Genomic DNA, 21,825 nt, shown 5'->3' with positions numbered 1-21,825 from the left:
GCTTGAGTCCCGAATCTATCCAAACCGGTTTCAGCTTCCTACCCTCGGGTGAGTCATTTATCAACTCCTTTGTTTCTGAGGCAGTGATAGCAGTACTTGGATTTTCAACTTCACGGGGGTCCCGTGCCCCTAACCTCGGCATTGTTCAAAGGTCAACTGTAATTACTATCCGTATGTCCTAAAAGTCCTAATTAGCCAAAAAAGTTTAGGTCTTTATATAGAAGCATGGAGGTCTTCTGCAGGGAGAAAGTCAGAGAGTAAAATTAAAGTCATGACATATGGGTGCCTGATTTCCTTCAGAGAATACATGGCGGAAGTGCTGTCCTGTGGGCCTACAAGTAGAGGGTAATTGCATCTCTGCCCTGCATGGGCACTCCACCCAGACATCACATGGTAGGAGTCTCCCTGTGACCTAGGCTTGCCCTCCAAGGAATGGTCTTTTCCCTAAGAATACACATGGCAACGTCATGGAAGTGTTTCTTCTCATCTGGTGCTCCAGGAACCCTGACCCCGTCCTCCCCACCCCTACCCCAGCTTTTCCTGTGTTCTGTTTTCTTTCTTTGTTTATAGATGTTGCAATCAATGGTTTGGGAGGGACGGGTGGGAAAGAACATACTGGCTAAGCATATGTTCCTTCAGGCCTGGACCTCCTGGACCATGGCTGAGAACCTCTGACCATAAGGACCCCAGAGGGTTTAAGAAACTCTCCACCCCTGGCCTCCAGAGCTCCAGGGAGGACCTTTCAACAGGAATCCTGGCCCGAATCTCCGTTGGGTCTCTTTGGGAGTGTGATGAAAGCTGGCCCGTCCTCCACTCAAAAAAATTATTTCTCGATTTAATGTCCTATTTCAGCAGATTTACAGATGCTGAAGCCCATCTGTGGAGCCAGAATTAAGAACCCTGGCTCAGGGCTTCCCTGGTGGCGCAGTGGTTGAGAGTCCGCCTGCCGATGCAGGGGACACACGTTCGTGCCCCGGTCTGGGAAGATCCCACATGTGGCGGAGCGGCTGGGCCCATGAGCCATGGCCGCTGAGCCTGCGCGTCCAGAGGCTGTGCTCCGCAACGGGAGAGGCCACAACAGTGAGAGGCCCGCGTACCGCAAAAGGAAAAAAAAAAAAAAAAAGAACCCTGGCTCAGAGTAGTGTGTATGGGGAAAACGATAGCTCCCAGTTTACTTGATACGATGATGAGGAACAGAGCTATGTTCTTTGACAGCCCTAAGATGAAACAAAGAACGGCCCCCTTAGGAGTCTCCTCCCCAGCCAGACCTAGAGGGAAACGCCCTGCACCATTCTCTCTCATATACCTGGCCCTTGGTTGATGATTTTTTTTTAGCACAAGCCCTCTAGTGTCAGGTATTCTCTCCCTTCTGGGCCCGGGATGGGGGTCCCCGTCCTGCTTCTTGTGTCTCAGGGAGTGGGACCACACCTGCTCCCCTGGCACACGATGTTACAGCTTTGACAGCTGGGCACAGAGCAACCCGGCGTCTCCTGGCTCTCAGCCCCTGCTCTGTCCCAGGGCTCAGTCTCCCTGCTCCTCACATCTTGGGGAAGCCCGGGAGAGGAGCTGGGAGCTGGAGTGGCAGGGAGGTGACAGCCAGCACAGGTGCCAGCCCTCCGGTCAGGGATGGCCCGGGTACAAAGGGGGGACTTTCCTTCATTCCGCCCCACCCCCTACCGTGTGCGGAGCAGCCCCCGTATCAGGTCAGAGCCCCACAGATTCAGTGCGGCCTCTGTGAGCCAATTTTAGGCCCTTATCCTACCCGTGGGGCTTTGTTCCAGCCAGGGGCTGCCTAGCACATGAGGAAGGCGGGGCAGAGCAAGCAGAAGGGACCCTGCCCTTTGTGGCCACACCTCCTGAGGCTGGAACACACCCCCAGATTTCTCTGAAATGGGGATGGGAGCCTTTTCCCAACCATGACTGAGTGCCGGCCACGACTCTCCATCCTGGAGGCACCGGAAGACTTGTGGCTCGTGTGGGAAACGAAAAAGAGTGAAACATCTCTACAACGCACACTGATGCTCAGATCGAAAGTTTTATTTGGGCCCGAGATGACCTAGGGTAACAGAACATACCCACACCTCCCTTCTTGCTCTGGACTAGCTGTGTCATCCACGTGTTCACCCAGCACCTCCTGCCTCGGCTAGTACCGTGTCCTAGAATACTGTGATGTGGAGTCTCATGGTAGAAAGCTGTCCTTCCTCTCATCCAGATTACAATGACCTCCCTCTAGTGTCAGGTATTCTCTCCCTCCTTAGACTTCTGGAATTTCTTTGCAAATCGGAGTTTCCCTATCTTTATCCCATGGATCAGGCCCCCTCTTAGACTTCCCAAGTTCAGGACACTCAGCCTGAAAAGAGGAAATTTCCCCTGATCACCTCCCCAGCAGCCACGATCCATACCCCCTGGGATGTGTGTGTGGGTGGTGGAAGGTGGGTGCCCCTGGGCTCCACAGCCAACCAGCTGGGAGGGAAACGTGGCCCCGGGGCTGATATCCACGGTTGCCCCAGCGGTAAAGCACAGAGGCTCCCGGACCTCAGCTAGCTAGCATGGGGAGGCTCCAAACCAGCTGCTTCCCTCCCGATATCCACAGGGGAAAAACTGAGGAGCTGAGGAAGACGACTCTTAAATCGAGTCTGCAGGAAGCCAGGGGAGCGGGAGAAGGTCAGCCTTACAAGAGTCCATCTGTGGACTCTGTCTGAATTTTGTTTAGACAACGGAACATAAACCTATTCCTCTTCAGTCTTTCCAGCCGGTAAACATGACAACATAAACCCATCTCTGAAAGAGGCAGACATGTTTTAGGCGATGAGTCAGACCTCATGTCTCACCTTGCTCCTTCAAGAAGCCAAAATAGACTCTTTCAGAGTCATCCCTTCAACTGCCACAAAATGCATCCTTGTGACCGTTCCCTGTGGGCCCCTGGCTCAGCATTCTTTTACCCAGAAACATGAGTGACCTGGGAAAAGCCCAACTTAGGAACTTCTGACATTTTTTTTTAGCACAAGCCCAACACAGGAAGAAGGGAAAAGAGCCTCTGATTTCCTCTCTGAAAACCTGTCCTTTTTTTTTTTTTTTCTGCGGCCACTGTTGTGGCCTTTCCCGTTGCGGAGCACAGGCTCCGGACACGCAGGCTCAGCGGCCATGGCTCACGGGCCCAGCCGCTCCGCGGCATGTGGGATCCTCCCGGACCAGGGCACGAACCCGTGTCCCCTGCATCGGCAGGCAGACTCTCAACCACTGCGCCACCAGGGAAGCCCCTGAAAACCTATCCTTTCAATTCCCCTCTTCCCTCTGTCCTCTTCTGCTCCCGATCCAGCGGGGGGACCTGAAGCCAACCACCTGAGGCCCGGGAGGCGGGGAAGCTGCTCTCCGGGCCTGGGGATAATCGTAGCCATGGTAATGGTGGTGGCAGTAATTAAACACGACTCCATCACTCCTGGGAGTAGTGGTAGTAAGCAGAGGGTTGACAGGTACTAAGTGCTGCTCTGTTCCAAGCCCCGTGTTAGGTATTTCTGTGATTTCTCCTACTGCATCCTCACAGAACCCCTGATGGGGGATCGTGCTGTCATTCCCTCTTTCCTGCGGAGGGAACTCAGCTCGCATGGAAATGAAACATGTGATTCTGTTCCCCAAGCCTTGGTACCTTGTTCCTCAGTTTTTCCCCATTTTCCAAATGTCCCTGTAATGACAGAGATAAGTGCGTTGCAGCCGCTTGTGATACATGTGTAGCAGCTTAGGACGGGCCTGGCCACCGAGAGCTTTAGGAAGGCCCCAGGGCAACATGCGGCAGCTGTTTCCCTTGTTTATTCTGCACCAAACACAGGCCTTTCCAAGAATCCGCATCTGTTCTCAATTCCTGCCAAGTGACCGATTGGCACACCATTAGGTAAACACTCAGCCGCGGGAAGAGCCACGGGGGTGTACAGACTCTCTCCCCCTCTACTCCTTCCCAGGGCCCGCAGGGTGTGCCTGCCATCCTCTCCCTCCCACAGGGCCTAAGAGCCCTCTTTTCGCCTCTTTTTTTATTTACTCGATGCCAGGAGCACAGACTTCGGCCTCCGTCGCCTGGTTCAGGACGCGCGTGGGTCCCACTCATCAGCCCCTGCCCCTCCCACCCCTCCTCCCCCTCTGCAGTCTCCCTCCCTCCCTCCCGACCACACTCCCACCTTAAAGGTTCTCAAAAGACAGGGAAGAGGGACTTGCATTTGTCTGCAGAAAATGTCTCAAGTAGGCATGGGCTGTGATAGCCGCTTTAGCACCCCGGAAGATGTTACACACACTTACTGAAAATGTCCTAATTTATTGGGCTTATTATTGATGCCGGGCCCTCTGCTCATCAGTTCATCTTACTATTCTCCCCAACATCCTGTGCAGTACCTGCGTCATTATTCCCACTTAGGTGATGACAGAACTGAGGCCTGGGGAGGTGGGCGGGCTGTGTCCCTCCAGAGCCCACGTAAGCACCATGGTTATTATTAGCTCCACCCCCCCTTTCCTAATGCCCTGTTGCTGCCCACTCCTCTCCCGCTGGCCGCCACTTTGGACCACACTGCTCTGCCCATGGTGTCCCCAGTGGGAAATCGCCAGCTGGGCCATTGCGTGCAGGCGGCCGTCACTCCAGAGACTGACATCCAGGCCCCCTCTCTCGCCCCCAGGCACTACCACAGCATGGAGGTGTTCACCCACTACGACCTGCTAAACCTCAATGGTACCAAGGTGGCAGAGGGCCACAAGGCCAGCTTCTGCTTGGAGGACACAGAATGTGAAGGAGGTATCTCTGGCGGGGCAAGGTGGTGCTGGGAAGTTTCGGAGGGACTCACGTGCACTCACCCGGCTGGAAGCCGAGGCCGGGCGCAGGTCTCTGTGTCACCCTGGCCACTGCTGACTCTCCCCGCGACCTTCCTCACTGGGGATCCCATGACTATAGCCTGGGGCTGGGGGTTAGGCAAAGCCTGGCTGTAAAGGCACCTGGGTCCCCAGAGTTATGCTGACGGACACTGGTGGGTCCACGTGGCCGCCCGGGTAGGGCCCAAACCCTTGAACCTGACACGCAGTCCCCTCCCACTCTGGCTGCTACAGCCTTTTCTCCCTGGGTCCCAACACAAGTGCCCCGCCACACTGGTTCTTACCTCCAGGTTCAAGTTAAACCCTCACTCTGAGGTTCCCAGACCCTCTCGACTGCCCCAGGCAGAGGCAGCACCGCGCTCACACCCCTAGTCAGCTGCCACGCCTGCACCGTGACCACCTGTGCGCGCACCTGCCATCCTGGCCTGACCAGGCTCTCCCAGGGGAGACTCGATGACCCTTGTCAGAATGGCCGGAGCTTAGAGTAGCGCCCAGATGAGGCAGCCTCTCGATAAATGGGTGCGAATTGTCAGTGGTTGACGTGGCCCCTGACATACCAGGAAATCACACAGCAGATGGGTTTTGAGCTCCTACCGTATGCCAGACAATGGACTGACCCAGGAAGGGTCAGAGAAACAAGCCAGACCTGAGTCCACATTCAAGTGCAGATTCCCCAGAGGGAGACAAGATGACCCCAGCATCAAGCTCAACAATAAACACCAAAAACCCAGATAAGCACACGCTTCATGCCTAGGCTGATATTCCTTGGAGAGGCCAAGGTGGGCCAGAGTGGCCAGGGAAGGCTTCGTGGAGGAGGGAGCAGTGGGTTGTGGGTAGGGAAAGAGGGAGGGATTCCATCAAAAGGAGAGCACGGAAGGGATGGGCTGCTGAGCCCAGGTGAAGCCAAGGTTGTCGGCCTGGGAGAACAGAGAGATGCTGAGGGTGGGGTCTGGGGATGTCACCCACTCAGCAGGGCTGCTCGGGGCCCTTTGTGGGCAGGGTGGCACAGATGGCAGAGGAAGCCTCTTCCGGCAGAGGGGTCATGGGTGCGTGGTGACTGGGCTTCCCTCTGCCCCTGCCTTCAGACATCCAGAAGAGTTATGAGTGTGCCAACTTCGGCGAGCAGGGCATCACCATGGGCTGCTGGGACATGTACCGCCATGATATCGACTGCCAGTGGGTCGACATCACCGACGTGCCCCCTGGAGACTACCTGTTCCAGGTGAGGGGCATGAGAAGGGGCTCCGGGCCCCCGCTGATGGGAGGAGGTGTCTCTGCCTTAGCAAGTGGGTGGGTAGCCGCCTTCTGATGGTGCCCAGGCAGAAAACGCATGGAGGCCAGGCCATCTAAAGTGCACGGAGTCCTACGCCCGGAGGCTGTCGCTGTCACCCAGGTAACCTAGGTATGTGAGATATGCAGGCCGGTGGGGAACTGCAGACCTCCTGAGACATCAATTCAGTTGACACCTGGTGCTTGCAAATCAGGATGCATCTGAAGGCCAGATTTGGTCCTCAGGCCGGGAATTTGTGCACAGACTCTAAGGCGACCTACACCTCTTGGTGTCCTTTGGAGCTGTACTTTCACCTCCACCCCATCTCTCCCAGTGCCCTCACCCTGCCTTGCTCTGTGCTGTTAAGGCTAAAAGCAGTCACACAAAGAGCCATTCACTCCCAAGTGTTTGTGACTTGCCTCTCCCAGAAACGTTTGCCCCATAGAAGGGGATCTGCAGAGGGGGCAATTTTCAATGCAAAGAAATGAATCTATAATGGTAGGCTGTTAGGGACTAGAGATAGCCTTTCCAGTGACTGTTTGAGTGGAGACTTCCCAGGACTTCCACATGCGCTGTCCAGGGGGAAGGCCCGCCCTGAGGAGGAACTAAGAGGGCTTGGCCTCCCCCCTTCCCGCATATAGCTGCAGGCTCCAGCCAGGGCCCTGACTGGTGGAGGGGCCAAGGGGCACTGTATCCCCACCATCTCCCCTTCTGGGGCACAGATTGGAGGCTTCGTTTCGCCTTCTCATTTTTCCCACATCCCCACCCGTCTTGCTTTCAAGCTTGATGGTTGGGTGGCAAGTGGGCGACCAGAAAGCTGTGTTGAAAGCTTTCCTAAGGGGGCATTCAACCAGCGCAGGGCCCAGTCACGGTCCCCACCCTATAGACAGTCCTGGGAGGAACCAACACCTGCAGGGAAGTGACCACAGAGGGGTTTTGAAAGTTTCCCTGGTCAATTTCAGAGACTGAAAATCAGACAGCCAAGCGTTTTTCCACCCACAAGCCCAGAACCGCAGACTTGGAGAGGACCGACCGAAGAGCAGAGTGCTTTCTATTTAAAAAACTGAATATCTGTGTCTGTGCACGTACTCCATGCGTGGTGGTGTATGCTTGAGGTCTGCTGTCCCTTTGCCTGGGGGACGTGTAGCATCGTGTATTCTGACAATGTCTATTTAATAACTGCGGCTCCTTGAAGATCGGTGATGGGCCAGAACCTGCCTACACCCTGTGAACCCATGGTCTCATGTAATCCCCCAGGGATGAGTGTTACCATTACTCACATTTCACAGCCAGGCCAACCCAGGTCACATGACTCTGTATGCTGTGTTCTCGACTCCTAAACTAGACAAGTAGCAAATTAACTCATTAGGGGCTTGTTCATGGAAAAGACTGTCCCTTGTGATAGATGTGGAGCTTTAGCCGTGTGAGAGCCCCGGCCTGAGTCACCGGTTCTCTCCGTTCCCACGTGGACCCAAGTGCAGGCACCAGTACTCTCCCGGCAGGAGAAAGCCAGGCCGGGGAGGAGGTGGCATTCCATCCGGAGGGGCCTGTGCGCAGAGGCTCAGAGGCAGGGCTCAGTGCGTTACTAGGTTACTAGGTTCCTGGATCCACAGCAGATCTTTTTTTTTCAATATAAGGTTGCCACGGCCACTGCCAATTTATTTATTTTTCATTTGTTTGTGGGTTTTTTTTTCAAGTTTTTAAAAATTGAGGTATAGTTGATTTACCGTATTACCTTAGTTTCAGGTGTCCAACATAGTGATTCAATATTTTTCTAGCTTATACTCCATTTATAGTTATTAGAAAATATTGGCTCGATTCCCCGTGCTGTACAATGTATCCTTCCTTGTAGCTTATTTATTTCATATACAGTAGTTTGTACCCCCGCCTTGCCCCTTCCCTCTCCCCACTGGTAACCATTAGCTTCCTCTCTGTATCTGTGGGTCTTTCTTTTTTGTTATGTTCACTAGTTTGTTTTATTTTTTTAGATTCTACATAGAAGTGATAACACGCAGTATTTTTCTTTCTCTGACTTATGTCACTAAGCATAATACCCACCAAGTCCATCCATGTTGTGGAAAGTTGCAAAATGTCATTCTTTTTTCCGGCAGAGTAGTAGTCCATTGTGTATATATGTACCACGTCTCTATCCAGTCACCTGTTGATGAACACTTAGGTTGCTTCCACATCTTTGCTGTTGTAAACCACAGCAGGTCCTTTGTCTAAGGAACTAAAGCCAGTGATCCCCACGAGATTGGAAACCATATATCTGAGAGTCTGATGGGACTGTGCACCCAAGTGGGTCAAGCAGGCCCTGATAGCCCCTACTACCCACACGGTCACCCCGCAGGGACACCTGGGTGGGCTCCCTCAGGGCATGGCTGTCCATGGGCAAGGGGCTGCCTGGGCCTTGGTGCAGGGGGTTTGTCCATCCTGGACATGGGCTGGGGCAGGGGACAGCTAAGGTTGTCCGGTAGAAAAGAGATCAAAGAAAAGTAAGGTCACCCCAGAGCGGGACATTGACCAGCCTTACCTAGAGACACAGAGTCACGGTGGTAGCCTGGGGCCCCCAGCATGGCCTGCACTGGCCAGGATGCAGGGCTGGGGGCTCCCACTGGCCCGTTTCCCACAGCAGCTCTGGCAGGGCCCAACCAGCCTACTAAAGGGTCACACCCAGGCCCTTCTGGAGGGAAAGGTCCTGAGGGCCCCAAACCTACAGAATGTGCCTTAACTAGCACGCTACCCCTCCCCCATCACACTGACCTAGGGCAGCACTGCCCCCCTTGTCTCCCTGGGCTCTCAGCCCTTCCACATGTGGCAGGGCCCTCGGGAAAAGCCTCCATTGTGTCCTCCATACCTTCGCCCACAGCCCCAGGCCCAGCTTCTGTCCCTCCCCCTCCCCCTCCCTCCCCTTTCTCCTCTGGGTTCCTCACCCCAAATCCCCCTTTTCTGTCCGCTCTCAGAAGCCCCCTCAAAATGACGGTCTTCCTGCCCCTGCTCCTTTGGGCTGTGCCCTCTTTCCTAGGATGATGCAGAGGAAGGGGGACAAGCAGGCCCAGTCTCCTCGAGAGCCCAGGCCCTGCACTGGTGAGCGGGAAGGGCTTGGGGGTCCCCTAGAGCAAACCGAGGCCTGGAGAGCAGAAGGGACATGTCCAATGTCACACCGCCGGGAGCAGTGTCGTCTCCAGCACCCAGGGCAGCCCCCCTCCAACTCCCCACAGCGCCCGGGCCTTGCCCCCACCCCTCCCAGCACATCCTACTCCCCGGCTCCCTTCTGGCGCCTTCAACAGCCGTTCCGTGGCTTCCCCAGGCCCCAGCTCCTGCCTCTGTACCAGATCTCCCAGCGCACCCAGGACGGGGTATGACTGTGTGTGTGTGTGAATTACACTGAGACAGACAGAGGTGCGCGGAGGTCTCACTCCTCCAGGCCTCACCCTCCTCTGCGCGCCCCCCCCCCCGACCTCATCTCCGACCAGCTCTGCGCCCACCGGGCTGCTTCTGGAACACAGCACCGGCCATGCTTGCTCCCTTCCATGAGGTCAGCCCGGCTCTGGGGGCAGGCCTGGTCTCAGCATCTCAGCTGGGCCTGGGACGGAGGGTGGCCGGGGCGGGACCCCCTCCAACCAGACTCTCCCCCAGGTCGTCATCAACCCCAACTACGAGGTGGCGGAGTCCGACTACACCAATAACATCATGAAGTGCAGGACCCGCTATGACGGCCACCGCATCTGGATGTACAACTGCCACATAGGTAAGGCCCCCGGGCCCTCCTGGGGAGCACAGCGCCTCAGGCCTGCCAGGTCCCCCCACGCCGCAGCCCAACTCCAGGAGACAGGCAAGAGCTGCCCCACTTTCTCCAGGAGCCAGAGCAGCTTCCTAACTTGGGTGAAGACTTCAGGGAATGGGGCCAGCCTCGCGTTTCCACACGCAGGAAGGACACTGTAGACACCACAGGCCTGGATGGAGACCGGGTTTTCATAGCCAGCTCTGGCTAAGGAGAAAGGACGGGGCAGAAACCGGGCCGGCCCAGCATAGACCCCAAAGCTATTTCAGGGCTGGAGCTGAGGCTACCACCTCATTACGCATGAGACCTCAAAAATGGGGGCGCCAGCAATTTGCAGGCTCTGTATCGTTTTCCTGTTGAGAGCTAGAAGCTAGTCAACCACTGTGGCTTCTAGTTGCCAGTAAAGAAGCTTTTCCTCGCGTTATACAACCTGGGTTCCGAAAGGGGAGGCTGAGCGGGAAAAGTGATGGCCTCGCTCTCGGTGGAGGAGAAAACGAAAAGCACTAGATTTAGTCGCTCCTTCACTCGACTTTGACAGAGCAGCTGACATGGGCCTGGCCCTAGAGATGGCCAGCACCTGTCGCTGCCCTGGGGGTGTCACATAGAGGTGGCCGCCCGAGGAGGGTGGTGGCCCAGGGACTCTGTGACCTGTGCATCCGGTTTGCCAAACTCTTGTCTCCCTGATGCCCACCCTTCAGGTGGTTCCTTCAGTGAAGAGACAGAAAAAAAGTTTGAACACTTCAGTGGACTCATAAATAACCAGCTCTCCACGCGGTAAAGCAGTGACATGGTCACCTCCTGCCTTTGGGCCACAGTGCATCTTCCCCAACGACCGACAGCCTCGCCCTGCTCCCCTTCATCCAGCCCGGCCCGCCTGTCTCGACCCCCTGCAGCCCCGGCCAGGCTCAGGAGGAAGGCCAGGCTCAGGAGGAAGGCGAGGAAGGCGTGTTCCTGACACCTGCAGGCTGGGAAGGCCTCTGGGGCTGGGGCTTGTCCACGGGGCTGTGGGAGCAGTGCCAACGGAGAGCCATCCTGTCCAGGACCCCAGCGCACAGGTTGTCACCAGCTTGTCCCATCCTAAGCACAGTCCACTCCGAGTCTCACCACCTGCCTGGCTCACCACAGATAACATGGGGCCATTTTCTTCTCAAGTTACATGCTGGCAACGTGAGTGATCAACCCGAGGAGGTCTGGATGAATCCCATTTCTCCTCCTCTTAGGTCGTTTCCAGCCAACTGGAGTAGCTAGACTTCTCTTCCAATTAAACAAACTGCCTCTATTCTATCCACACATATAAATAATGCTGCCACACGTCTTCTGATTCAGTGAGCTCAGAGCTGGTACTTCTCTCCCCCACACACCCCCGTGTCCTCTTATTTTTCAAGATACTATTATTATATTCTATTTTCACAGACTTTGAAACACAAATTTAGTGGCATTTCATATTGGGCATCTGGGCCTTTGAAAGTATAGCTCAGAAGAAAAGCAGCCCGCCTGTGTAAGTGACTTCTCTTTCTGTCCTTCCAGTTCTGTAACTGATTCAACGGTGCTATAACCAGGGTCCTGGGTGATGAGGACACTTACCGATCGCCATGTGTCACCACAGACACTTACACATACTTGAAACTTGGAATAAAAGATTTATGACCTGCATGTGTGTTTCATTTGGGCCTCTGCACGCAGCCCCTGAGCAGCAGAGCTCCTTTCCCTAGTCGGCAGTCAGGGAGCTTGGCACCCTGACATGTGCTCTCCTGCAGGGACGTTGAGTTCCTGGGCCCCTCCCGTCCGGCGTGGCCTCAGGGGCCTCGTTCAACGCACACCACAGAGGAAGGGCAACTCCTGCCGAGAGCCGCGGTCTAAGGAGGTCAGGAAAATCCACAGAAACAGAGGCCTCAGCCTTTCTTCAGCTCTTGTGTTTTAGTGAAATGTGTCAGGGCCACGGTGGTTGTGTGAGGACCAGATGGGACACCTAGACTTAAGTCTCAGGCTCTGGGGGAGGGGGAGTCAAGTAGATCATGGGTCCCCGGGGTGCAGTGAGGGTGGACCCCGAGCCAGCCACTCTCCCCCCAGGCGCAGAGCTCCCCCTTGTGTCATAGCACGCTGTGGCCCAGCAAATCGAGGGGTCCACGATGACCTCAGCGCGCCAGGCAGGACCGCTCGGCACCAACTCTGCCCAAACCGGAAAGATGAGTGTGCTGGGGCCTTGTCCGCACAAAGCTGCCCTCCCCGCCGTTCCAGGGAGGAGAGAGACCTCGGCGGGCATTTCAGATTTCGCCTCTTGGCTTGTTCGTGTTTATTTCCGCAAGGACCCCCCCCCACCCCCACCCGTGTAACCCACACCACTGGTAACACTGGGACCAGTCCAAAGGGGGGATGCCCGCAGCACTGCCAATAGCCCACAGCTGCTCTGGGGGAGACTGGGCATGTGTCACACAACAGGTGTAACCTGCACCCCCAAGCTGGGCAGGCTCTGCGCAAAAATGCCTTCGAGGCCCAGCTGGATCCTCGAGCCCAGTCAACTAGAGGAGAGCAGGTCTCAAATGGGAAGCGAACAGCGCCCCCTAGTGTCCAGCGGCAGACCATCCCATTTTGAAGCAATCACGTTAACAATTCTTACATTTTTATTTTTTTCTCAACTTCTGGAACTAGATCAAGGTAAAGCCCCCCATGCCCCACAGTGACACCCCAAGGATGGCTCAGGGCTGCTCTGGTGCGTGTAAAGGCTTGCGGTGTTGGGGCCCCAGCTGACGAGGGGGTCGGGGGGCGCCAATCCAAGCCGCCTGGGCCTCTCAGGGCCTCAGAGTCGGGGAAGGCTCCACGGCGGGCCGCTCTTTCTTTCTGTGTTGGAGCCCCAGGGCCCGGGCCACCAGCCTCCGGGCCACGGCTGTGTTTGTCTGTGGTCTCTCCTTTGCCAGACGCAGAAGCTCTAAAAGGAAAGCCCCATGGGGTGCGGACTTGAATTCAAGGCTATGGCCTCTCCTCCCAGCAACACAGCGGCCTCAGAGGCCATTAGAGCATGACCAGATGCTGGTGAGAGGGGGCCGCCTAGGGCTCCAGGCCCCCTGTGGGGTCCTGACTAATCCTATCACCTCTCTGCGCCCTTCCTGTTTCTCTGTGGCGGCAGTGTTAATCCTGTCTACCCCTAGGGAAAGCAAATCAGGATGGGACACCTGGAGCTCTTGGGTCAACAGACAGGATGTTTATTGTCCCCAAGGAGTCTGGGACAAAGCCCACGTAACCCACAAGAATGTGGACGGCCTCGGCAGGCTTCTCCCAGGCCAGTTTTGCAGCCACTGCTTTGCAGCCATGGAAAACCGGCCTCTAAGGCGCCCCTCGCGCTTCTGGAAGGAGGAGAGGAAAGGGGAGGAGATGTCACTTATACGGCATCTCCTGTGTGCCCCTCACCGCTGCGGGCACGTGTGCCAGGCTTTCTTATTCACCCCAGTGCTTATGTCACAGACGTTAGGTGACTTGCTCAAGGCCAGCTTACAGAAGTGCCAGAGCCAGGATCACACGGAAGCCCAAGCTTTTTACCCTACAGCAAAACACGGCTCCACGTCCGCACAGAAAGACCAAGCTTCCCCCTGAGCCACAGCACGAGAGGTGTGAGCGGAGGGCAAGCCCGGGACAGAGCAGCTGGCAGACAGCACTGCTGAGGGGCCCCCCTGGGGTGGGGAGGAGCACCCCACTGGCCACTGCAGCCCAGGAGCCCTAAAGCAGAGAACTGAAGAGGGGAGGGAATCGGAGGGAAGGGCCCGCCCCGCCCAACCGAACACGCGCACAGCCCTCCCACCCAGACCACAGGCTCCCTTACTTGGCCTCTGCAGGGCCTTCAGCTTGGACTGCTTGGTTCCCTGCGTCAGGGGCCGGATCTTGAGCGTGGAGAAATCCCTGGTCAGGGCCTCAGCAGCTGTGGAAAGACAACAGATCTGGAGCCGTGCCCTCTTCCTCCTGCTGAGGCCTCCGCAGGACCCAGGAGCACGCGTGTCACCCCGAGGCCCACGCAGCTGCTCTGTACACCCATTCAGAGCTCAGGGACAGGGCTGCCCCATGAGCTTGCCTCGCCCCCCGAGCCCGCAGACCTGCACGGGGCCACCCACGCTCTCAGGTGCACAGCCCGCTCGGAGCCCAGCTTCCACGTTCCTGCCCCGGCTGGTCGGGAGCTGCGGGAGCCTACAGTTCTGACGTCAGGAGGCGCAGGCCCCCGCCTTCCAAAGCCCGGGAGCTTAAAACAAACGCCACCCTTCCCCGACTCGAGACCCTCCCAGGGCACGTGCCCTCACTGCCCCAAGCTGTGCCAGGTCTTGGAGCACTCAGGCCACTTAACAGACACGGCAGGTCAGAACTGGGAGGGGCTTCGGGTCCAAGCCGCTGTAGGGATGAGGAAACTGGGGCCAGGACGTGGCCGGCCTGTGCCACACAGCTTGGTGGAGCCCGGAAGGCAGCCGTGGCCACGCCTAGCCCACTGTTCCTCCTTTCCGCGGACCAGAAAGCCTCTGGGCCTCCCCCTGCCCCCGCCTCTCTTTCAGTGGTTCCCTCCCTGGGGTTGACGCCCCTACTTCGCCCCAGTCCTCTTGCTCCCTAGACACTGCCCCCTTCCCTGAAACCCCAGGCTCTCCTGAGAACTGGGCCCACCCCGGCCATGGTCACTCCCAGCTCTGTGTTCAGAAGCTGTTGTTGTGAGAACCCAGCCAAGGGCGGCGGGGTACCAACTCTTTACAAATACACCCAAACTGAGCAGTGGCGTGGCAGGGGCAGCTCCGGAAAGTGGCCAAGACGGAGGACGGGCACCGTCCAGGGCTACAGCCAGGAGGCTGGCTGGCCTCCCCAGCTCTGACGCCAAGAGTCTTCGTAACCCTGACCACACACTGACATCAAGGGAACTCAGTCTCCCCATCTGTGAAATAGGGGTCACCTGACCTACTTCTTGGCGCTGTAATGAAAACGGAATGAGACGCATCTGCTCAAACCGTATGAAATTGCCGTATTTGAATGCTTTTGACCTATAAAAATGGCACCTTCGGGACTTCCCTGGTGGCACAGTGGTTAAGAATCCGCCTGCCAATGCAGTGGACACGGGTTTGAGCCCTGGTCCGTGAAGATCCCACATGCCGCGGAGCAACTAAGCCCGTGTGCCACAACTACTGAGCCTGCGCTCTAGAGCCTGCGAGCCACAGCTACTGAGCCTGCTCGCCACAACTACTGAAGCCCACGCACCTAGAGCCCACGCACGGCAACGAAGAGCAGCCCCCGCTCACCGCAACTAGAGAAAGCCCGCACACAGCAATGAAGACCCAACACAGCCTAAAATAAAATAAATAAATTTATAAAAATAAAAAATGGCGCCTTCATATGCTTTCATTTAGTATGTGTTAGTCCGTAGGGCTTGGCCCTACATGCTCAGTAAAGGTCACCCGAATCTGAAACCTCCGAACTGAAGGCACGAAGATGAACAGGCGAGGCCGTGAGCTTCCTGGCCTGGCTCCTGCTCTGCCCCCCAGGACTTCTGGAGGGTCTGGGAGACACCCTGCCAGTCCGCCGGCTCAGGGGGGATCCCCACCTAGGGAAACCTAGGCTCCCGCCCTCCCCAACGGCAATCAGAGGAGGGCCCGCCTCACCTGAAACCAGGCAGGGAAAGACCCCGAGCGCGTGTGTGTCGTCCACCCACTGGATCTTGAACCCCTTGTCTCTGCCGGGGAAGAGACAGAGTGATGAGGCGAGCAAATGGGCAAAACCCCTCCTGCTACAGGAAGTGCCCTCCCACCTCCAACCCTCAAACACTCTGAGCCCAAGACTAGTTCCGTCTCCTCTGGGAAGGAGATGGCCGTCGGGCGCAGACTTCCTCTGAAGACCAGACAGTCCGCCTCAGAAAGAGACACCAGCCCCGTGGTCGGATGGGCCCCCACTCCTAGAACTGAGGAAGCCAGGATGCAAAGCTCGTAGAACACAATGCCAAGGGCGAAGGGGGCTCCTCATGGGTGCCGTCACGTCAGGCCAAGGGCATGGGGTCCGAGGCTGGAGGCAAAGGGTTTGTGTGGTGGGCACAGGACCTAATACAAGTGTGTCAATGCAACTGCCCCTGTTCAACTTTCTTTCTGCTGCTCAGGAAAGCACCCCTGAGTCTGGGGCCCGTGGGAAGCCAGAGCAGTCCCAGGGCCCACAGCTTCTCCGTGGCACCGCCACGCCGGCCAAGGAAACCACCAGTGGCCCCGGTCTGGCTCCGCCCTCAGGGGTGGAGAGCTGATGAGCCCCTCGAGCTGTCCACCAGCTCAGGCTTGGGGAGGGAAGGGGAGGCTGTGCGGGACGCAGTCAGAAAGGGGGCCCTGAAGAAAGGGATGTTTTTAAAGCCTAAGCAGGAAAAGAGAAGGGGGACTGGAGAAAAGAAAATGAGCATTTGGAGAAAGAAAAAGAAAAAAGGAGAAGAGATTGGATTTGGATCCAAGGAATTCGGGGAAACAAGAGAAATCTTTCTCTCACTATATCCCCATCTCCCATCTCCACCAGACCCTGCCCCAGGGCCGCTCAAGCCCAGTTCACCCCAGGAATAGTTCCTGCCTGGAAATGGCCCCATCCTGCTGACTGACCGACGGGTGGCTGCGCGTGGAGCAGGGGAGGCAGGGGCCCCGCCGGGTCCTGGCCACCACGTGGGTGTGGGGGGACCGGGACGGAGATCTGCTGCCCGGTGCCAGCAGGACCAGGTCTCGGGCCTCTGGAGAGTGTCTGCAACCGAAACCTCAGCTCTCCTCCTCCACAAAGTCACGGCCAGCAAGCCAACTGCCCAGGAGGATGGAGCCCAGAGCAACCACATCTACCTTCTGCGTTTCTTTCTAGATCGCTGGGCACCGGGGGAGGGGCAGGCAACTGTCCCCCACAACAAAGGGCTGTCCTGGCTCCTCTCCAGAAGTTGGGCACCCCCTCCTCCCCACCTCCCCGAAGCCTCTCACTGGAACTCGGAAAAGGCTGCCAGCAGGTCCTCGGTCTTGAGCGCCGGCTCAAAGTCATAGATCTCCACCACGTGGGCAAAATCCTTCTCTCCAGGCAGCTCCTCTGCGAAGGAGGACGTGTCCATGTGGATCTTCTCTACCTGAATCTCCTTCTCGGTCAGGTTGTCCGTTATCTGGGAGAGATCAGACCCTTTAGCGAGGGGCGCTCTGACACACATGACTCCAAATGACTGCTCTCAAAATCACACGCTGAGAGTCCTGCAGGCTTCTGGGTAGATAGGGAGGTGAGCACCCCGGGTAGGGGTCTGGGAAAGACAGCAGGATGGCAGACTGGGCCAGAAGATGGAGAAGCATGAGTTTTAGGGGAGTCCCCACTGGGTGACTGGCACGGACACACATCATGTTTCACAGAATCCCGAAAACCCTATTCTATAGGCCCACTTTACAGAAGGGTAAGCTGAGTCAACGAATTAAGTAATTTTGCCCCACGTTGCCATCAGTGAGTCACAGAGCTGGGCAGGCCCAGGATCTTTCCTTCTCTCATTAATGATGTGATAATAAGCAAGGCTTTCTGGCGTCCATCCTTCATCTGTAAAATAGCGATACAGGATGCCCGCCCTCCCAACTGACACCGCGGCCAGGCTCAGGGGCGGACACATGACACACAGTTCCAAGGGTACAAGATCTGTAAGACAAAGCTTCAGGCAGAAGAGTGATTTTCATGACCAACATCTGCAGTACATTCTGTAGCATGAGCACATCTATGTTACCTTGGGCCGTGTGTATCATTACCTGCTATTTTTTCAGATGAGGAAACTGAGACTAAGAAAAGCCAAATGACTTGCCCACAGTCGAAGAGCACCTACATGATTGAGCTGGGACCGAATTCCACACCCCTGATCCCAGACCCTGAGCCTCCTGCCCTCTGCATGTCAGTCCTGACTCCTGTGGGCAAGGCCCCTGGGTCCCTCCCCACACATCTCCTAAGGGACCCCTATCACCCAACACCCAGGCCTGCTCAGCCAGCACCCGCCCCCCCCCACCCCTCCACACCATGACCCTCGGCCCCCATCCACCCTCGACTACACCCACCTCACTTCCGCCCTCCCTTTTCCGGGCTTAAGAGCCTCATCACCTCCTGCAGCAGCTCACTGTAATCGTCCTCCTCGGAGCAGCTGCCCGGCCCCTCCTCTTCCACCTCGTCCTCTTCCTTCTCTGCCGCCAGGCTCCTCTCCAGCTCACTCCCACTCCCGTCTTCCAAGTCTGGCTGCAGACCGGGCCCAGGCTGTGTGTCCGACTCCGACCTGTCTCCCGTCCCTGAGTGATCCTCTGGCCCTGGGGACTCAATGGCCACTGGGTCTGGCAGTGACTCATTCTCACTTTTGCTACGGCCTTTTCGGACCTCTGCTGCCTGAGTCGCCAACACAGGAAGTTCCTGATCGGAGGTGGGGTCCCCGGCACGGATATCATCGGGCTCTTCTGGGAGCCCGCCAGCTGGAGCATCTCCCTGAAGCCTTGGGGCCGGGAGGGGCGCCCATTCTTCTCGCCTGCGCAGCGCCCGGGGCACATACAAAGCCTGGTCTGGCTTGCGTCCACGATGCCACCGGCCGGCCCGCGCTCCTCGGGGACCAGCAGCCGCTCCCTGGCTTGAGGTGGACCTCGGACCTCGGTACTTGCTAGGGTGGGAAGCAGGAGGGCGGCAGGGGCCAGAGAGCCCATCTGAACCGGGTAACCTGCAGCAGGAGCAGGCGGTGATCAGGGCGGTGTTTGGGCCCCAAGGAAAATGGTTTACTGGAGCGACCTGCCATTCAGGCACGAGGCTCTCAAGTCAGCCTTGGGCAAAAACCAAAGCCAAAATGACCCTCAAGAACACCTTAACAAGGCATCATAGTGGAGGCTGGATGCCCTGAACAAGCCCGAAGCAGTCAGCTCTCCCTCCAGTGTTATAAACCGAATATGAGACCACCGAGCCTTCGCTTACTCACAGGGTAAGGTGCGTACTAGCATTTAGGAACTGCGTTATTAAAAAAATATGTAACTTTCAAAGCTAGGATCACAGTCATCATGATAAGATCCTGCAAGAGGCACGTGGAAACAGGTGAGTGAAAGCCCAGATGTACTTGCACGTTCCGTGGCCTCTGCGGGGCACAAGCTCACTGAGAGCAACGCTGGGCAGACACCTCCGCTGTTTAAACCACTCTCTCTTTCTCTCTTCTGGCCCAGCGTGCATAAGCTGAATTTGCTAAAGGAATTCCACAAACAATGCACATCTACGCCGCTGCTGGAGCAGAAAGCAGCACTGACTCTAAGCCCCTGAGGCTGGGGACAGAGGTGGCGGCCTGGGGGCTCCCGGCCCTGGTTCCCTCTCAGACACTGACCAGCTCAACCGACCAGCCCCCAACCCCCGCACCCCGCTCAAACAGCTGCTGAGGGGCCTCCAAGGAGGCAGGATACACACCTGATGTCCACGTGACAGATGACCGTCCTCCTCCTCCAGCCCTCCCCAACAGAGAAGCTGCTCAAAAGATCAAAATTCTCTGCTGTCCTGTGGATCAAGTACCGGAGGCGACTGGAGAGTGGGGGGAAGAGAAGGACCCTGGGGATAAACGGGAAGGGGTGCTGAGCAGGGGCTCCAGGTGCAGCCCCCAGGCCTGAGCCCCACCGAGTCCACTCCCAGTTTAACGGTGGCTTAAACACTAGGCTCCCTCTGCCCCCTCGGGTCCCAGGCTGACTGCAAAGGACCTGCCGATAGAGGTTACGACAGGGAGCTACTGGCCCCACTCCCCTTCCAGTGCTGGGCCCCTTCGGTCTCGGGTGATGCTCAGGGTTACAAGTGAACGGTGCAGCTGGCTTCAGACTATACTACAAAGCTACAGTAATCAAGACAATATATTAGTGTCTTGGCACAAAAACAGAAATATAAATCAATGGAACAGGATAGAAAGCCCAGAGATAAACCCACACACCTATGGTCAACTAATCTATGACAAAGGAGGCAAGGATATACAATGGAGAAAAGGCAGTCTCTTCAATAAGTGGTGCTGGGAAAACTGGGCAGCTACACGTAAAAGAATGAAATTAGAACACTCCCTAACACCATACACAAAAATAAACTCAAAATTGATTAAAGACCTAAATGTAAGACCAGACACTATAAAACACTTAGAAGAAAACATAGGAAGAACTCTTTGACATAAATCACAGCAAGATCTTTTCTGACCCATCTCCTAGAGTAATGGAAATAAAAACAATAATAAACATATGGGATCTAATGAAACTTAAAAGCTTTTGCAAAGCAAAGGAAGCCGTAAACAAGGCGAAAAGACAACCCTCAGAATGGGAGAAAATATTTGCAAATGAATCAACGGACAAAGGATTAATCTCCAAAATATATAAACAGCTCATGCAGCTCAATATTAAAAAAACAAACAACCCAATCCAAAAATGGGCAGAAGACCTAAACAGGCATTTCTCCGAGACATACAGATGGCCAAGAGGCACATGAAAAGCTGCTCAACATCACTAATTATTAGAGAAATGCAAATCAAAACTACAATGAGGTATCCCCTCACACCAGTTAGAATGGGTATCATCAGAAAATCTACAAACAATAAATGCTGGAGAGGGTGTGGAGAAAAGGGAACCCTCTTGCACTGTTGGTGGGAATGTAAATTGATACAGTCACTATGGAGAACGGTATGGAGGGTCCTTAAAAAACTAAAAATAGAATTACCATATGACCCAGCAATCCCACTACTGGGCATATACCCTGAGAAAACCATAATTCAAAAAGACACATACACCCCAATGTTCATTGCAGCACCATTTACCAGGTCATGGAAGCAACCTAAATGCCCATCAACAGACGAATGGATAAAGAAGATGTGGTACATATATACAATGGAATATTACTCAGCCATAAAAGGAATGAAATTGGGTCATTTGTAGAGGCGTGGATGAATCTAGAGACTGTCATACAGAGTGAAGTAAGTCAGAAAGAGAAAAACAAATATCGTATATTAACGTATATATGTGTAATCTAGAAAAATGGTACAGATGAACCAGTTTGCAAGGCAGAAATAAAGACACACATGTAGAGAACAAACGTATGGACACCGGGGGGGGGGGGGGAAGCCAGCTGCGAGCCCGTTACTTTGGATGCACCACTGGGCAAAGGGGCACAGGAGGCTCTGGGCGAACCCTGACCTTTTCAGCAGCCCAGGGCCCGACGCCACCATCACACCAGCTTACTTTGACAGCTGCTTCTGCAGCAGGAAGCGGTCCAGCTCCTCCTGGATGCGGTGCACGAAGTCATTCTCGGCTGAGGAGAGGAAGACGCCGTCCAAGCAGAGAAGGGCCAGGGTGACAGGTGGGAGAACCTGCGGGGCAACGGACACGGTCGCGATCAGAGCGCCTCCCGGGCCCACCCTAGACCAAGGCCAAGGTCTCTCCTCCTATCGGAGAGGAGCCGGGCTCCGAGGCGGGGAAGGGACGTGGCGAGGGTCGCCAGGCAGGGCAGTAGTGGGGCAGCCAGGGGTCTCCCGGCCCCAGCTGCGCTCGCTTTCGCTGTCCCCGGGCTCGCGCGCCGCCGCCTCGGGCCTGCTCAGAGGACGCGATCGACACTCCCCGGCCCGTAAGCGAGAGGCCCGGGGGTAGCGCTAGGCCTGCTGCGAGCCAGCAAGCGGGGCGACCCGCCCCCAGGCCCGCCCGCCGCACTCACCGCAGGCGCCCCGCGCGTCGCCGCCGCAGCTCTGAGGGTCCCCAGAAGCCTGCGCGCCCTGGAGTCCGCGCCGCGGACCTCGGCAGAGGCGCAGCGCCACCATGCGGCCCGGAGGAGGCATGGCAGCAACGACAGAGGCGTGTTCTTGATTGGTTTGCCCCGGAGGGCACACTGTCTCCTAGGATCAATTAAGTTTGGCAAATACTTTGAGGTGGCTCCTATATGCTAGGTCGTGGGGATACCAGATTTTCCGGTTCAT

General features: G+C 56.2%; 2 protein-coding genes across 2 annotated transcripts in view; one reads left to right on the top strand and one right to left on the bottom strand.

The window, feature by feature from the left end:
- LOXL2 (lysyl oxidase like 2) overlaps nucleotides 1–11,553 on the top strand; it is a 102,691-nt gene extending 91,138 nt beyond the window's left edge. Inside the window, exons 11-14 of the mRNA XM_067745161.1 lie at nucleotides 4,659–4,774; nucleotides 5,934–6,070; nucleotides 9,758–9,869; nucleotides 10,601–11,553. Coding sequence (XP_067601262.1) covers nucleotides 4,659–4,774; nucleotides 5,934–6,070; nucleotides 9,758–9,869; nucleotides 10,601–10,680 — 445 coding nt within the window. The 3' untranslated portion in view covers nucleotides 10,681–11,553. The remainder of the gene's footprint in view (nucleotides 1–4,658; nucleotides 4,775–5,933; nucleotides 6,071–9,757; nucleotides 9,870–10,600) is intronic.
- A 952-nt stretch (nucleotides 11,554–12,505) lies between these two features.
- R3HCC1 (R3H domain and coiled-coil containing 1) lies at nucleotides 12,506–21,825 on the bottom strand. Its single transcript, XM_067745498.1, has 9 exons — nucleotides 21,809–21,825; nucleotides 21,567–21,744; nucleotides 21,098–21,225; nucleotides 19,305–19,442; nucleotides 17,982–18,579; nucleotides 16,847–17,019; nucleotides 15,521–15,591; nucleotides 13,717–13,812; nucleotides 12,506–12,828 (listed from the first exon to the last, which is right to left on the bottom strand). The coding sequence occupies exons 1-9, from the start codon at nucleotides 21,823–21,825 to the stop codon at nucleotides 12,692–12,694; spliced, it is 1,536 nt and encodes a 511-aa protein (XP_067601599.1). The 3' UTR covers nucleotides 12,506–12,691.

The sequence above is a fragment of the Pseudorca crassidens genome, chromosome 7 (assembly GCF_039906515.1).
Source record: "Pseudorca crassidens isolate mPseCra1 chromosome 7, mPseCra1.hap1, whole genome shotgun sequence".
In the NCBI taxonomy this organism is placed as follows: Eukaryota; Metazoa; Chordata; class Mammalia; order Artiodactyla; family Delphinidae; genus Pseudorca; species Pseudorca crassidens.
Note: the sequence above shows the minus strand (reverse complement) of the source record. Positions and strands in the feature narration are given on the sequence as shown.